Source organism: Engystomops pustulosus, chromosome 3 (genome assembly GCF_040894005.1).
Source record: "Engystomops pustulosus chromosome 3, aEngPut4.maternal, whole genome shotgun sequence".
NCBI classification, from domain to species: Eukaryota; Metazoa; Chordata; class Amphibia; order Anura; family Leptodactylidae; genus Engystomops; species Engystomops pustulosus.
In genome coordinates, this window is record NC_092413.1 from 25,006,557 (window position 1) to 25,023,631 (window position 17,075).

Genomic DNA, 17,075 nt, shown 5'->3' on the forward strand with positions numbered 1-17,075 from the left:
TGCACCAGACCCTTTGTTGTTTGGCTTGAAGGTTTTCTGCCTTGAATAATAATAATTCCTTTATTTATATAGCACGCACACAGATTACGCAGCACAGAACCTGCCAAATCAGTCCCTGTCCCCATAGGGCTCACAATCTAATCAGCCTACCAGTATGTTTTGGGATGTGGTAGGAAACCAGAGGACCCGGAGGAAACCCAAGTAAACGCGTAGAGAACCTACCAACTCTTTGGAGATGTTGACCTGGATGGGACTTGAACCCAGGACCGCAAGGCTGTAGTGCTAACCACTGAGCCACTGTGCTGCCCCACTAAGATCACACATATAAGAAACCATGACCCTATTGCGGACAGTGTACAGAGTCCCGTCAGTATCCACACTTTTGTGTGAAGAAGCAGGACTGTGAGAATGGATTTATATTCCAGGATTGTAGCTGCTCACACTGCTTTTCCCTGATCTCTCTGATGCGAGTTTCACAGCCTCTGCTCTGACTGGCCAATGGAGCTTTTTGTTAGAACAGAGAAGGTGGTGGAGCAACTCTGTGAGGTAAATTTAAAGAGCACAGGAGTGTGAGGATTCACAACCCCAGTTCTTTTTTAAGAATGGGAGCAGCAGGACTGTGAAAAATGTGTTTATATTCTCCAAAACAAACTTCTGTTGTGTAGCCTCGCACTGCTGTGCACTGTCCATAGAGTTGCTCCTCCGCCACTCCCCTCTGTTCTAACACAAATCTACATTAGCCTCTCGGAACAGAGGGGCGGTAAAGGAACTCTGTAAGATAAATTTAAAAAGCACAGGAGTGAAGAATTCACAGCCCCAGTTTGTTTTATAGAATAGGAGCAGCAGGACTGTGGAAAAATGTGTTTATATTTTCCAAACTGCTGTGGTGTATCCTCACACTGCTGTTCTCTCTTCAGAGTTGTTACACCCTCCCTCCCCCCCCCCCCCTCCAACAAAAAGCTTAATTTGTCACCGACCTCTGCAGAGATGGAACAGCAGTGTGAGGACAAGCCTCATTTGCGTTGGAAGAAGCTACAATTCTGCAATATCGATCTATTTTTCACAGTCCTGCTTCTCCTTTCACACAGTGGTATAGTTACGCAGCTCTCCTTACACTGTCTTGCAGTCTTGTGAGGTCAGAGCTGCTGACAGGTTCCCTTTGGGCAGCGCTGGATTATTTACCCCCCCCCCCCCACCCCCCTAGGCTTCTTGGTAAACGTATCACCAGATGATACAACTAGGGCTCGTACACAGTGTAAATTTCTTCTGCTCTTGTATATTTGGAAACATTCTCCCTGAGGAGAGGAATGAGCGTGACAGATGGCGAGTGAAAGGAAATACCTGCAGAGAAGGTGATCTGCCATGTTACATTCCTTCAGTCATTGTCCCCTGTAACCTTCATGCTAAATAATAATACATCACCCGCTCCATAGATGTCCTGGAATCCTCTGCAGCGCCACACACACTGTAGTGGCTGTATATGGTTACTGCAGCTCAGTGACGATGATGTAAATAGGAGGAGCTGCTGTAACCAGGTACAGCCACTACACTGTGTATGGCGCTGTGCTTCTTCTTGGTATACGCTGTACCTAGTATCCGTGTGTCAGCAGATTGCTGGGAGATGATGGGAGTTGGATTCCTGCTTATCTGATCATCAATTGTAAGGTTATAAATTTTTTTTTTTTTTTTTTTACATACAATTTTTTGTGAATTCTCTTCCGAAGCAATACAGACTATAGTCTCTGAAATGACTAGCTGGGAGCCAAATCGCCCCCTCTAGGTTATTCGGAGGACACTAGAGGCTTGTTTTCGCAGTGAATGTCTATAACAGCTGCTAGGACCCGGCTTTCTATGTATGTGCAGTTATTAAAGGGCTCCTGTAGTCCTTGGATTGATGGCACCTACTGCCCTGTGGGAAGGGTCGACTTTAAACAGATAATTGATATTCTTTGGGTAATGAATTTCCCAATATACTTTTTGTCTTAATTCCCCCGGGTATTGCTGTCATTCTACAGGAAGCTTCAGTGTTTACTTCCTGTGGATAGAAATCGGCCCCTGGTCATGTGATGTCACACAGGTGCACGGCTCCTTATATATCCCTGGTCATGTGATGTCACACAGTTGCACGCCTCGTTATATCCCGGGTCATGTGATGTCACACAGGTGCACGGCTCCTTCTTTATCCCTGGTCATGTGATGTCACACAAGTGCACGCCTTGTTATATCCTGGGTCATGTGATGTCACACAGGTGCACGGCTCCTTCTATATCCCTGATCATGTGATGTCGCACAGGTGCACAACTCATTAGTGTCACACAGCTCTGATTACTACTGAGCTGTGCGCCTGTGTGACATTACAAGACAGGGATGGGTTCCTATCACAGGAAGTGGCCCCAGTGATGTCACACTTGGGGCCCGTGGTTGGCACTCGTTGGCTGGAGCTGGTCCAGGCCGCATTGTTTGTTTTCAGTGAAATGTTATGTAATTGGCAACAAGCACCTAGTGTTTTGCACTGCGTTCATGAAAAACACTGGGTGCTGGTTACTGATCCTGTCCGTTTTACCAAGCCCCACCCCCATGTATGAACACCGCTGCTCTCAAGTGGCGTTTTTAACCCGTTTTTTGACCGTTTATAAGCAGTCCGTTAAACGCATGGGTTTTTTTCCTGTTTTTGTCTGTTTTTCTCTATTATAATTATCATAATTGGTGAAAAACGGGGGAAAAACTGATGCGTTTTCAAACGGACTGCTTAAAAACGGCCCAAAAACGGGTTCAAAACGCCACGTGTTAGTGTTGTTGTTTGCGTGTGTTGTATAGCTCGCACAATGGCGATAAGGGCTAATAGCATTGTCCGCTATATAAATATTAAGGACCTTGGAGCAGATCGGTGTGCCCTTCTGTCAGGCTGTGATAAAGGGGCCGGCAGCTGCGCTTGTGGCCTAAAGCTTTTACTCCGGAGCAGCGCTGCCGCTGACAGACACTAATGCCTCAGTTGTCCTGGATACTGACATCGTGCTGCATTGTAATCAAATCTCGGCTTTCTGTCGGGTGTTTTGGGATTCAGATCTGACCTGCAATCTCAGCAGCTGCTCCGGGGGGGACGGGCGATGCCCCCACTGGAAGGGAAGGAGACACAAAGGCTCTGCAGCTTCATTGCACAACATTGCTGTTTACTCTGTGGGATCCTTTAGATGGGACACGAAGAGTTAAAAAAAAAATTATATCCTTTTTAATTGTCCCAAATGTCTGAGGAGCTTTAATTGAGGCAAATACTTACCTATTGTGACCACGAACCAATAATGTGGAGACAATACTCTGAAAAACATCCTGCGGCAAGGGTCAGTTGCCCCCCAAACTCCCCAATTGGAGCTCCGTAGATTGGATTTAAAGGAAATCTACCATCATGACAAACCAGGGACATTACTCATAGATCCAGGACTGTGGTAATCTTCTTATATGTGTTATCCATGGCCTCTTTCCTTCTAAAATCAACTTTTAAAATCATGACAATGAGCCTGAAGGGCTCTGGGAAGTGTTACCAGAGCCCCTCAGTGCTGTTGCTTCTCACCTGAACGGAGCAGGTATCCCCCCTTCCTGTACTATGATTAACCAGGGACACTTACTAATAGATCCAGGCACCGTGATTGTGGTAATAATCTTATATGTGTTATCCATGGCCTCCTTCCTTCGAAAATCAACTTTTAATGTTATGCTAATAAGGCTGAGGGGTTACCATAACCCCTCTGTGATCTGCCTTTACAGGGTGTTACACTCTCACCCTCCCCCCTGCTTCTTCAGCACTTGTGTAGTGAGCAATTCCTGCTGTAATCTAAAATTGCGCCAGATTCAACATGCAAAGTCCGACAGAAGTGTCTCGCACGCCCCATGTGCCGGAGCAGTGCAGGGGGCGCCACATTCACAAAGAACGTGCGCCACAGATCCTGAGTCTGGCGCCCCCTGCACACTACACAGGCAACTGCACATAGTACAGACTGCACTGTTCTTAGTAAATGTGCCCCATTGAGAGAAGTCTGGCTTTTGCAGAGCTATGGGGTATTATCATTTTTACGGATAAGCGCCACCTAGCATCCAGTAGATGGTTATGTTACTAGACTGTGACCTCCGTGATGTATAAAGCCGCTAATACAGACCGCCTCTGACTTCTGGACACCCGACTTACAGACGGACCCCTCTGCCCTCTGTGACCTCTGGTGAAGTCTCTGGATGCTTTACTATAGTCCCAGGCTGCAATGATCAGCTGTAAGGAGTCTGTAATGAAGCTTTATTGATAATCCTTGGTACAATTACAGCAAAAAAATGTTTAAACTTCAATTGTCACTGGGGCAAAACATATTTTGTCTACCATTATAAAATATACAGTTCCGACTTGCATACAAATTCAACTTGAGAACAAACCTACAGAACCTCTCCTGTACGTAACCCGGGGCCTATAACCCTGTAAGCTTATGTCTGTCTGTTTTTGGAAATTTGCTAATAAAATCTCCATCCCCTCATTCCAAGTAGAAGGCATCAAGCTGTTTTTTTCGTCACTTATGTGTCACAAATTGCATCTGGTTGTCAGGTTAGTGAGAATAGGTGTTACCAGGAGCCCCCCACGTCTGTATAGTCTTTATATTTGACTTTCACAGCGTCTTGGCGTTTTCTAGCGCTACGTATGTAACTGTGGGGGCTCGTCTCATAGTAACCATGGAAAAGGCGACCGCCGGCTCACATCCATTTGTTCCCGTTTCATCATAGACATAATGGAGAGTCGAGGGAATTGTGTCCGTTTCACGTGTCCCAACTGTCTTGTCGGGGAGGTCAGTGCAGGGACCATATGGCGGTGCATTTATTTGTTAGTGCAGTGGGGGGTGATGCAAATGAGGCAGCGTCTGATGGCAAAAGTCTTTTTTTGGTGGATGACTGTGAGGGGTGGCTCTTATTTCTGTCACTGTTTCCATGGATCCTGCATTTTTCCCATGTGCAGCAATGGCAATCACTCAGAATAGCCTCCAGTATACAAAGGGTGACAAAGCGGCAGCAGCCGTACACCAGGAGGGGACTGATACCGCGCCGGATCTTCACATTGTGCTTTACCTGGGAGGGAGAGATGGGAAGGAATTTTGGAACAAATTGTTAACATTCCGAGAGTTCGAGGAAGAGACAGAAAATTTACTTTTAGGTCAGGTCAGGTGTCTAAGGGGGTTTCTGGGACCATAAACCAGTCCTCAAGGTCAGCTCCTGGCGACCCGATTGATCGGATGATTCGAAAGGGTTTGTGGCCTTGAATGGTACTGCAGTTAAAGGGTTTTTTTCAGACCTTAATTTATAATCAATCCCAAGGCCGTGACGTAGCTATGTTGTGAATGAAAAATGGAGCGCGGCTCTCAGACCTGACCCCAGTGTATAGGAAGGGAGTCCATGCATCATAATGATACATGTGCCCCTTTGTGGATCATATAGTTCTGCTGTTTCTTTTTAAAGGTTTTGGTACACCTGTGTATCTTAGTCTGAGGTACAGAAGAACATGTTTGGTTTTTTTTTTTTTTGGATCTTATTTAGTGGTGTGAGTTTGCATTTGCAATAGGAGATGAAGAAGGCGCAAATCAAAGAAAACGCCTTTATTGGACTTGAAACTTCTTCTGAAAAGAAACTTGCCACCAGGATGAAGGATTGTAAACCAAATACACTTACATGCTGGTGTGTGCCCCCTCGGGCAGGATCTGCTCTTCTTTTAGCTTCTTATGTCCTCATTCATTATTCAATGCAAATAAACCTGAGGGGCTCTGGGCTCCAATAGCTGTAAATGGCGCCTGGAGCCCCTGGGGCTTGGTGTTCTTGGTTTACAATCCTTGATCCTTGTGGTAGATTTCCTTTAAGACTCCAGTGTAGGCACGAAAAAAGTGCACAAATACACCCCCCCCCCCTTCCCCAAAAGCACAAAAAATAAAGGCCCTACTGCCGTATTAAAAGGCGGCATCGAACTGAGATCATAATAGTGATTAGAGATGAGTGGGTCAATGGTTGGGTCCAGCGTTCAGGATTGACCTCCTGACCCCATAGCTAGTTGATTGGGTTCGGCCGCATGACCTATTGACATATTGGCATCCAAACCCAATAATCGTGAATGCTCATCTCTATTGCATGGAGACCCATCCCCTGTACTGTGTGTGGTTGGTTCGTGAAATCTGGACAGCGCACAGACCAGTTGTTGTTTCCTGCAAGCCTAAGGTTGCGGTCACACGTGGCGTTTTGGACCCGTTTTTAAGCAGTCCGTCAAAAAAAATGGCTGCATTAAAAAACAGCAGTTTTTGACAGGTTTTGCCAAATATCTTAATTAAAACTGGTCAAAAAACGCATGCGTTTTTTGACGGACTGCTTAAAAACTGTCCAAAACCGGGCTCAAAACGTGTGACCCCAGCCTAGGTAATTTACTACTTTAATTCCCTCCCCACTAAAAAAATATCTATCAAGTCCCTTCATCTTGAGTAGTGCTCTTGCAGTTACCATTCTCTGCCACTAAACAATGTATGGTGCTCATATCCTAAGGGTAGGTAATCAATATTACAGTCTGAGGAATCCCCTTCAAGGGTCTGTGGACATGTTGCTCAGCCCCCCCCCCTCCCTCCCGCCTCGCTGATTGGACCTGTGTATTGGAAGTAAACCCAGAAGGGCCCCGCTTGCAGCACTGGATCCGAATATCTTGCACAGCAGTTTTATTCCGCTTTATATTAATTTCTCTCTTTATTTTTTGTCTACAGAGAGCTAAGATCGCATGGGTCCGGTTACGGGAATGACTCCAGACAAAAACGTTGAAACCCCCGGAGCGGAAAAAGTTGCAGGTTTAAGTCCGCTTGACACGATGGGCAGTCTACCAGAAGAGGTCGGCGCGGACAGACCAAAGGCCTCGGCGGTGGACTGTGGCGCCGCAGACGAAGAACTTACCAACTTGAACTGGCTCCACGAGAGCACCAACCTGCTGAACAACTTCAGCCTGGGCAGCGAGGGGCCGGCGGCGAGCAACACGCTCTATGACATTGAAGGCGACGCTTCCCCCACCGGTTGTCGAAACCCCGAAAAATCCTGCGCCTCCTCCAAACCTCCATATTCGTTCAGCCTCTTAATTTATATGGCTATCGAGCACTCGCCCAACAAGTGTCTGCCCGTGAAAGAGATCTACAGCTGGATCCTCGACCGGTTTCCCTACTTCGCCACTGCCCCTACTGGCTGGAAGAACTCGGTCAGGCACAACCTGTCGCTAAACAAATGCTTTCGGAAAGTTGAACGCAGCCACGGCAAAGTAAGTGGAGGGGTCACACCACACCTAATGCCAAATTCATCATGTGAAACAGAATAATGTAACTTATTCCCATCCATAGCAAATGGGATAGGTTACAGGGCTCTGGGGGGGTCTGACCGCTGAGAAGGAAACTGTGGGGCTGCACAAAGTCTCTGTGGATGAGGGAGAAGTTTAAAAGCCGCATTGTGGGTATTATATGTGGCCCGTGAATCAAAATCTCAATTACAAAGCTGATGGCTGAAAATTGCTTCTGGTTAGCTAGCGGCCTATATGCCATGAATGCTACTGTCATGGCCCAACAAGTCCAAACTTCACAGGATGGGGAATGGCTGCCCATTACTAGCATAGTCAGGAGTAGAAGTTAAACCTCCCATCTTATCCCTATTCAAATACTAGTTAATAAGTCACCAGATTTTTACCCTGTAAAAAATGTGTTTTGTTTTTTTTTCCAGGGGTAAATGTGCTGGTAAATGTGATTTTTAAAAAAAAAAAATTTTTTTACTGTCTTAACTTATCTGATTTTAGCCCGTTTAAACTTGCAGTATTCTCCCATAGGATATGAAGTGTCCGTTCTACAATTTCCTTTTTATATAACAAAAAAATGCCTCCAGTCATATGCGAATAGGCTGAGAAGAGTCATTTTTTTTTTGCTTGAGACGAGTCACTTTTATAGGCCAAACTGGGGCTTTACTTGAGATGTTCTATATCTTTCAGGTCAAATCCGTCAAGTGAATCCCACAGCAGAACACGGGCTGTTACAGAGTGCAGGAGCACTAGCCCCCCTCTCCAGGCAGAGACGGCATGGTGCAGAAGAAACAGTGGATGAGATGGTGTAGCAGTCTCTGCAGCTACGGGAAGGAGGGGTTCTGGTAACACCCCTCAGAGTCATTCATTAGTCCTTCATGCTCATTAGCATAATTTTAAAAGTTAATTTTAGAAGGAAGGAGGCCATGTATAACAAATATAAGAAGATCACCACAGTCATGGTGCCTGGATCCATGAGTAAGTGTCACGGTTTATCATGATGGATTTGACATCAATGACTAATGTCTGTTTACATTATGGTACATCAAAGGAAATTTGCTGTCAAATCCATCATGATAAACCAGGGGCACGTGTTCCTAAATCCAGGCACTGTGACTATGGTAATCATATTATGTGTTATCCATGGCCTCCTTCCTTCTAAAATAAACTTTTTAAATTATGCTAATGAGCTTGAAGGACTCTGGGGGGTGTAACCAGAGCTCCACTGTGCTGTGGCTTTCATTCCCTGATCCCTCTGCACCCCCCCTGCCTCTGCCAGATGTAATCTCACACATTTGCGAGAGGGGAAGTGCTCCTGCACTCTGTTACAGCCTGTGGAGGGGCTCTGGTCTCTTCTGGCTCATTAGCATAATTGTAAAAGTTGATTTAAGAAGGAAGGAGGACAGGTATATATCAAATATAAGAAGATTACCACAGTCACGGTCCCTGGATCTATGTGTAAGTGTCCCTGGTTTTATCATGAAGGATTTTTATGCTAGATTTCCTTTGAAGATCCAGTTTCTGCCTTTAGCTGCCTGTATTTCTGGTTCAGTAGATCACAGAACCACAAGTCTGTGGTATACAAAATGAGATATGGCACCATATTTCTAGGTCTTACAGTTCTGAAGTGACCTTCTAAACTTGACTCATTTCAGGCAAAAAATGACTCCTTTCTGCTCATTGTCACATGACTTTTTGCTATACATTTCATACCCTACCTAAGGGGGCTGTTAGTTTAATGTGGTAAAATCTAGTGACGTGTCCCCTTTAAGAGTTGCACGGTCTTGAGATGAAAAAAACCCTGCTATTATGGGGCTTATTTACTAAGGGTTGCGGATCGCACTTTCGTTGGACTGTTCACGGTTTTCTGGATTTGCGCAGCTTTGACAGGTATTTAACGGGTTTGCGCTGGGATTGTGTCCATGCAACCGAAATCAGGGGGCGTGTCGTCGGACCATCTGGCTGATTCGGACAAACCACAGGATTTAACTTTCAAATTGTGTTGCAAGACAATGCACTTACATACACCAGGAAGAAGGTGAACCCCGGTGGACCTGAGTGGGGAAGCGACACATGCAGGATATCGGGCGCATGATCTTAGTGAGTCGCGGCACAGTGCATTATCATCGGACAACGCACTTTCTGTGAACTCCGCAAGACCGGGTAAGTAAATGTGCCGCAATGTTGTTATTTTGGATAAAAAATAAAAAAAATTAGGAATATTTTTCATTCCAATGTTCATTTTCAAAAAACCAGTCCTGTGAGGGGTGTGAGTGAATTGTCGCTATAGGTGAGGGGGTCTATATTTGGAAGTGTCTCCCGGCAGCTGCACATAGACAGCGGCTGTACATTCGCACGTCTCGCTGTGGTCTCGGATGACAGTCTGGTTTGGGTTGTCATGGCAGCACTTCCTTCTCCTGACTCAATTCTCCGGCTCTTAGTAATGTGAGACCAGACTCTGTTCTTGCTAAACTAAAAAGCTGTGCTCCGTTTTTTTTTCGGAGGCTATAAAAAAACCAAAACTGCAATCTCTGATCTCCAACATGACTGGAACGGGGTCATGGCTCGTGGGGTCACCTTGAAGAATATTTTGGATAAATGTATCCATAGCAATTCCTTGATACAATGTTCTCTTAGTTGTTCCCAATATTTTTTATATACAGGACAGTAGGAAATCTTCTTTCCCCACTATGACTCCTCCAGGTCACAACTGGGGATGTACTTTAATAGTAATATTTGGCACACAGAGGGAGGGGAGGGGGGGGTTACATGTATTTTTGGCTTTAGATGGGATTTCCCAGTGAGTACTCGATTTCTCTACAAAACTGCTAGGGAATCATCGAAACACATCTCGATGGACCCCATATAGATGAAGTATTGCTGCTTTTTTTTTTTGTTGATTGTCCGTTCAGTTCTATTGACTAGGAAAAGTGGACGTAAAGGAATCTATTATCCAAATCCATCATGATAAACCAGGGACACTTACTCACAGATCTGTGGTCATCTTCTTATTTGTTATGCATGGACCCCTTCCTTCTAAAATCAACTGTTAAAATTATTCTAATGAGCCAGAAGGACAATGGTTGGTGTTACCTGTTCACAGAATGTTACACTGTCTCGGGCTTCTGCTTGCTCCATCAGCGCTTCCCCTCTCCCCAAGTGTGAGATTACAGCAGGCAGAGGGGAGGAGGCGACACTAACAGTCTGTGAATTTGCAGCCCGGAGGGGCTCTGGTAAGGCCCCCCAGACACCTTGTGGCTCATTAGCGATCTCAAAAGTAGATCTCTAAAATCTCAAAAGTAGATTTTAGAAGTGCAAAGGCCATGTATAAGAAATATAAGAAGATTCCCACAGTCCGGGTGCCTGGAGCTATGAGTAAGTAAGTCCCTGGTTTATCAAGCTGGATTTTTATGGTAGATTTTCTTTTACTTGGTCCATTCAGTTCTTTGGACTGGGAAAAGCAGACTATCTATAAGCAATACTTCATCTATATGGGGGTCCCCTGAGACCCTTGTTTTGCTAATTCCCTAGCAGTTCTATAATGAAATTGAGTAGACAATGGGAAATCCCCATTTAAAGCCAAAAATACAAGTACCCACCCCTCCCTCCCCGTGTGCCAAATATTACTTTAAGTAATGTTTGATGATCACCCAATCACGCCATTCACACTAGGCACCCATGGATCGCCATTATGACTGGTAGAGTTGGACCCACAGTAGTAATACTCTTGGCCCCCAGGCTATGGAAGGTGTTTAGGTGGTTGTAGGAAGGTCTCCTTAATCTCACAAGGCACAGAGATGAGTAAGTGATAAAGTCTACTTTATCCAGTCAGGGATGTGTTGGATTAGCCTTCACCCTTGTGAATAGCCTAAAAGATTAAAAAATTATTTTTTTTGTTGTTTTTTTTTTTTTTTTCCTTTTAATCTGACAAGTGAAGGACTGCTGGGAAGTGTAGCACCGTGTCACATTAATAAGGGAGTAGCACAGCTTGGGTTATAAGAAATGGCTATAGGAGGCAGCATGAGCTAGAACGCCACGTAAGGTAAGACTTGGAAGATGGACTAACCGTTAGAATCACTAAAACTCCCTAAACCCTACTCTCAGCCTTGTAACTATAAAGGAAATCTTCCCTCGAAATCCATCATGATAAACCTGGGACATTACTCATAGATCCAGGCACCAGGACTGTGGTAATCGTCTTACATGTGTTATCCATGGCCTCCTGCCTTCTAAAATCAACTTTTAAAATGATGCCAATGGACCAGAAGGGCTCTTAGGAAAGGAAGGGGTGTTGCATGTAGCTTCACAGGCTGTTACACTTGTCTCTTCACCCCTCTCTCTGCCTAATATTAAGGGATCTCACAACAGCAGGTAGTTTCATCAGACAGTGGAAGGTAGAAGTGCTCCTGCACAGTGTAACAGCCTGTGCATCTGCAGCACAGAGGCTGCTCCTGCCTCATTAGCATAATCCTAAAAGCTGATTTTAGAAGGGAGGAGGCTAGGGATACCAAATATGAGAAGATTATTGAGTAATTGCCACTGGTTTATTACACTTGATATAGATTTCCTTTTATAAGGGTTGTCCGAGAGTAAGAAAAAAAAAAAAGTGGGGTGGGCTGCATAAAAAATACTTGCTCCATCTTGCACCCCTGGTGTCCTGTGCCCCCAATTCCTCTGTATTGTGCATGTTTGTTTACAGGGACATGGAAGCTCCACTGTCACATCTGCCGGCCATTCCCACCCATCCCTTGTTATAGTGCTGGGACATGGTGATGGGTGGGCATGCCCGACCGCCCAGAAGATGTGACAGCCGAGCTGTCGTGCCCCTGTAAACAAATGGGCAAGGCACAGGACACCAGGAGCGCCTGAAGAGGTAAGGTACAATCTTTATATGTCTCCTCGGCCACCTCACTTTTTTTTTTTTGTTACACTCTGATAACCCCTTTAAAGTGAATCTTTCTCCAGGACAGACTAATATAGGACTATTCTATATATAATAGATAGACGGGCATACAGTATGTATATATGTCTTACTGCTGCATCCATGACTCTTCAGCAATAGTAGCAGATGCAATGTTTGTACTTGATTCAGAGACGCAGTTAAAGGAGGCTGTCCTGCTGACAGGTTCCCTTTAAGTCCACATTCCTAGCATATAACACTCTAGTAGTATATACTCAGTAGCTGACGGCTCTGTCTAGTGTACAGCTTAGTTTCTGCTACAATGCTCCACTTTCCATTGTTCTCAAATATTTCCAGACTCTGAAAGGGTCAGACATTTAGCCTGCAGATAGGGGGATAAGTGTCATTAGAGGGACATCCCATTGAGCCCTAAGGATATGCTCCCATTAGATGTATTGTTCTAGGCTTGTAGTTTGCAGTAATGGCTTTGTTTGGGTTTATGGAAGTGACTTTTAGTAGGAGAATCTGTTGTGTGTGTGAATTCACTGTAAATATTCTCTATAGGGTTATAAAATGACCCTCAGGACATCTATTTCAGTCACTGGGTCCGGTTTATACCTACATATATGTGTTTCCTGTTATAAGGAAAGACTTGGTTCTGTATCCTAATTTTAGTTTTTTATCCATATTCTGAGAAGCGGCCCACCCGTTATCCAAGGTCCTTAAATGTCTTACGGTACCCCAGGAGATGCTACTATGTCTTATTGGGATATTTACGTTTGGTGTAATTCTGTATTTTAGGTCAATGGGAAAGGCTCCTTATGGTGCGTCGATCCGGAATATAAACCTAATCTTGTACAAGCGCTGAAGAAGCAGCCGTTCTCAGCAGCGCTTGCGTTGTACACCCCTCCCGCCTCCCCAACGAGGTAAGAGAACTTAAGTACTTGTCATCTGGAAAATACTTTTTGGACTGTAAAGAGAAGTAGCTTTAGATTGCAAGAAGTAGAAAAGTTGAATTGAAGGAGTTCTCCAGTGATGGCATGATAAGCCTTATCCTGTGGCTAGGGTTTAACTTGTTGATCTGTGAAGGTCTCAGTGATGAGACCTCCCACGGGTCTTGTCTCAAAAACGGGGATCCCTTGTACCCCTATTGTGCTCCAGATGACTGAAGCAGCTAGTCTCGCATCACTATGGCGCTGACTGAGATAACCAAGCGCTGTGCTCGGCAATCTTGGTCAGCGCCATACGGACGCATAGAGCAGCCGACGCACAGCAGGCTGCTTTATTCATCTGGAGCTATGACAGGTGTACAATAGACTCCCGTTCTCTGGATCCGTGGGAGTCCCATCACTTGGCCCCCCCACCCATCAGGAAGTTAGGCCTAACTTGCTATGACTGGAGAACTCCTTTAAGTACTACTTGCCTGGTCGTTAGAGGACTCTGGGTGTTAATAGTGAGGAGTTAGTAGCTTTATTTCCTACACAGTGCTGTGTCCTGCTTTAATGTGATGTGTCCTTACAATGGAAGGCAAGAACATATCCCACTGTATGCACATATATTGCGGGATGCATAATCTTGTTCCTTCCCCTGAAAGCGTAAGGAGGAGTGAACAGTCAGCAGTCGGTGATTGGCTGCTATCTATGTTCAGGGTGTTTCCCCAGTGATGTGGACAGTGACATCACTGGGGCCTCCCTGTGCAGAGGCCGGAGATGGATGCAGTAAGTTGCATCCATCCCCATAGCCTCTAACTGATTAAATGAGCCTCAATTTCGCATTAACATGCAGTTTGTACTTGCATGGTCAGGATGTAGCAGGATCAACCAGGTAGCCATCAGCAGCAGGGAGTAGGATGGAAAGACGAAGCTTACTGGATCTTTCATCTTGTGTTTCCTGAAGGATGAGATGAAAAAGTTTGTGAATTTCTGAAAAGTCACATTTCCGAAAATCTTTTTAACCACAGTCTCAGTTTCAAAGCAGCGCGAGTTGTGATAGAATGTAAAATGTTTGTGTAAATTACCCGGTTCTAAATTCAGCTGCGCAATTTTTGATTATTGCGATGATTGCACTCTCCGTTAGTAATTGTTGAAAAGATACTCCTCCATTATTAATAGTGAGATAACAGAAGGTAAGTTACAGCCCATGGTTCACCTTCCACTTTCAGTTTCTGTGACGCTTTCCTTAAACTGAGATTATAATGGAAATCGCAGACACAGAACTGAGCCTAAATCTGTTATATTTTGTGTACCCGCAGATCCATTTCTGCAGGATCTTCCACTCTCTATGGTCATTCGTATTCAGCATTGTCTTCATTTCTTCTTTTGTTTCAGTGCTTCGCCTCTCTGCTTATCATCCACATTGAAACCGACTCAAGGAAACTCTGTAAAAGGTAAGTCGGGGGGTGAGTGCCCATATTTCTTCTGACAAAACCATGTTTTATGGGACACAAGCTTTTTATTTTATATTAATATTCTATTGCGACCTGACCCATTATAACGCAAGTGTGACCAGGGAACATCAGTGTGGGGGTGGAGTTGGTTAAAGTCGGAGGACATCTTGACATTTTTAAGGAGAATTTAGTGGACTATACATAGAAAGGTTTATCGGTGGATGAGGACTTTGTGCTTGTGTAAAATCCACCATTGTCTGAGAGCGGCTAAGAAACTCTCCATGCTGAGTAACGCTTGTACCTGATGCAGTTGCCATAGTAACTTTGGAATTTTTGTTGAGTTCTTCAAAGTGTTCCATATGTCCATGTGGGAAGTATACATCGTGTCTGGATACAAATAAATAGGGAAAATAAGCCTTAAAAGTTGTTCTGTTAGAATACATCTAGCAGGGGGTGTTCTGACGTGTTAGGGGGCGCCGGAGATTATTTGCCATAAGCAAACAATTAAAACTGCAGTTTTTATAGTTGTGCTAATTTCAGCATTTTCACAGGAATGACACTTATGTCCTATCATGGGGATAAATGTCTGAATGTGGGGGGATCCCCAATAAGACCAGAGCCTACACTACATGGACCACATCATGATCCCTCCTCTTATTGTCCCATTTTCATAGGACTCTGATGGGGAACCTTTTTAGAGACCGAGTGTCCAAACTACATCCAAAACCCACTAATCACAAAATGCCAACACAGCAGGTTAAGAAGCGACTAATTGCTACTTGCTCTGACACATTTTTCAATCGTATCAGTGTCCTGTGGACACCAATACAGTAGAATAAAGGAAGAGAAATTCAGATGATTTACTAAGGAATCATGGGCTCGGAGCAGGAGCTTTAATGATAATCCAGCCCTGGTGATTTCTCTACACTCACAGGCAGCCCAGGATGCATCCCTATCAAAGAGCGCTGATAGTGGCTCATCCATGGCCGGTCTGGACTCTAGGAGGATGCCTTGAGTCACGTCTGAATAACAGCCTAGGTTCCCATAGAGAAGGCTTCAATTCTAATGCCATCGGACATGAGGGGCATTAGTGGGAGCACACGGGCAAATAATCCCTTATATACAAAATCTATGTCATTGGCTCCAGCTAACCAGGCATTGACGTATAGGGATCCGCCTTATTTTAGGTCGCATGGAGGCATACTATGTATGTATTTGCATATTCCTTACCAGGGGAGCATGCATGGCCTGCAAAAGCAATCCCTATACAGATTTTGATTTTCTTCCATGTATCTAATATAAGTTAGGATGTGGGCACTGACTCTCTCAAATCGTCAGTAGAAAGGATTGTTATTAACATGTCCTAATGATGATCTGAACTTTAGATTATAAGTATATTATCTGTGTATAATGCACAGAAATGTATCATTGTGGGGTCCGTTTTTGTGTTGTCCACAATATGATGATTGGGGATCACGGAGGAAGGACTTGATTAAAAATGTTTTCCTTTTTGCGTTTTCAGATTCTGATATTGACGCTGCCACTGCAATGATGCTCCTAAACGGCTCCATAAAGAACGAAGCCTCGGATGGTAAGAATAACTTTAATACATATTTTATCTATAATATGCAGTCTCATGGGACGGCACCGACTGTTAGCATCATGGGCGACTGTAGTATCGCAACGCCAGAGGCCATCCTACAGTCTGTATATTTGGACCGCATAAGAAGTTAAAGGGGATGTTCAGGATTTGCAAAAAACATTTTCCTAAATGGCACCACACCTGACCATGTTTGTTTCCATATTGCAAATCAGCCATGTAGAAATGAATAAAGTTAATGCCACACACTACACATGGTCTGGTGTCCTTTAAAAGGAATCTACCATCAAAATCCATCATGGAAAACCAGGGACACTTACTCATAGATCCAGGCACCGTGACTGTGGTGCCTTATATTTGTTATCCATGGCCTCCTTCCTTCTAAGATCAACTTCTACAATTATGCTAATAAGCCAGAAAAGCTCTACCATATCTGCTCCCTGCTCCACAGGCTGTTACAGGGTGCAGGAGCAGCACTGTCAGAGCGGGGAAGGGAAGACAGTGTGACATCTTGTGTAGCTGCAGCATGGAGGGGCTCTGGTAACCACAGAGCCATTCAGGCTTATTAGCATAATTGTAAAAGTTGATTTTAGAAGGAAAATATAAGACAATTGCCACAGTCATGGTGCCTGGATCTATAGGTAAGTGACCCTGGTTTATCAGGCTTGATGGTGATGTATTGATTCTGGTGCCACTGAAGGTTTTCCCCAGGGAAGTTAACGCTACTAAAGGTGTATTCTGATGTATAGTTGGGATAAGTCATAAATACATGATAGATAAGAAAACCCAAGGCCTCATGCACACACACCTATACCACCCCAGGCAGTGACTCAGGGGTACCATAAACCCAGCTGGAGAAGGGCAG

At 44.6% G+C, this 17,075-nt stretch overlaps 1 protein-coding gene across 2 annotated transcripts in view; it reads left to right on the top strand.

Moving 5' to 3' along the window:
* Positions 1-17,075, top strand: part of FOXN2 (forkhead box N2) — a 35,762-nt gene that overhangs the window by 11,127 nt on the left and 7,560 nt on the right. For both annotated transcript variants that reach the window (XM_072140319.1, XM_072140318.1), the window contains 4 exons: positions 6,762-7,300; positions 13,026-13,150; positions 14,552-14,610; positions 16,133-16,201. In XM_072140319.1, the coding sequence (XP_071996420.1) occupies positions 6,776-7,300; positions 13,026-13,150; positions 14,552-14,610; positions 16,133-16,201 (778 nt within the window). In that variant the 5' untranslated portion in view covers positions 6,762-6,775. The remainder of the gene's footprint in view (positions 1-6,761; positions 7,301-13,025; positions 13,151-14,551; positions 14,611-16,132; positions 16,202-17,075) is intronic.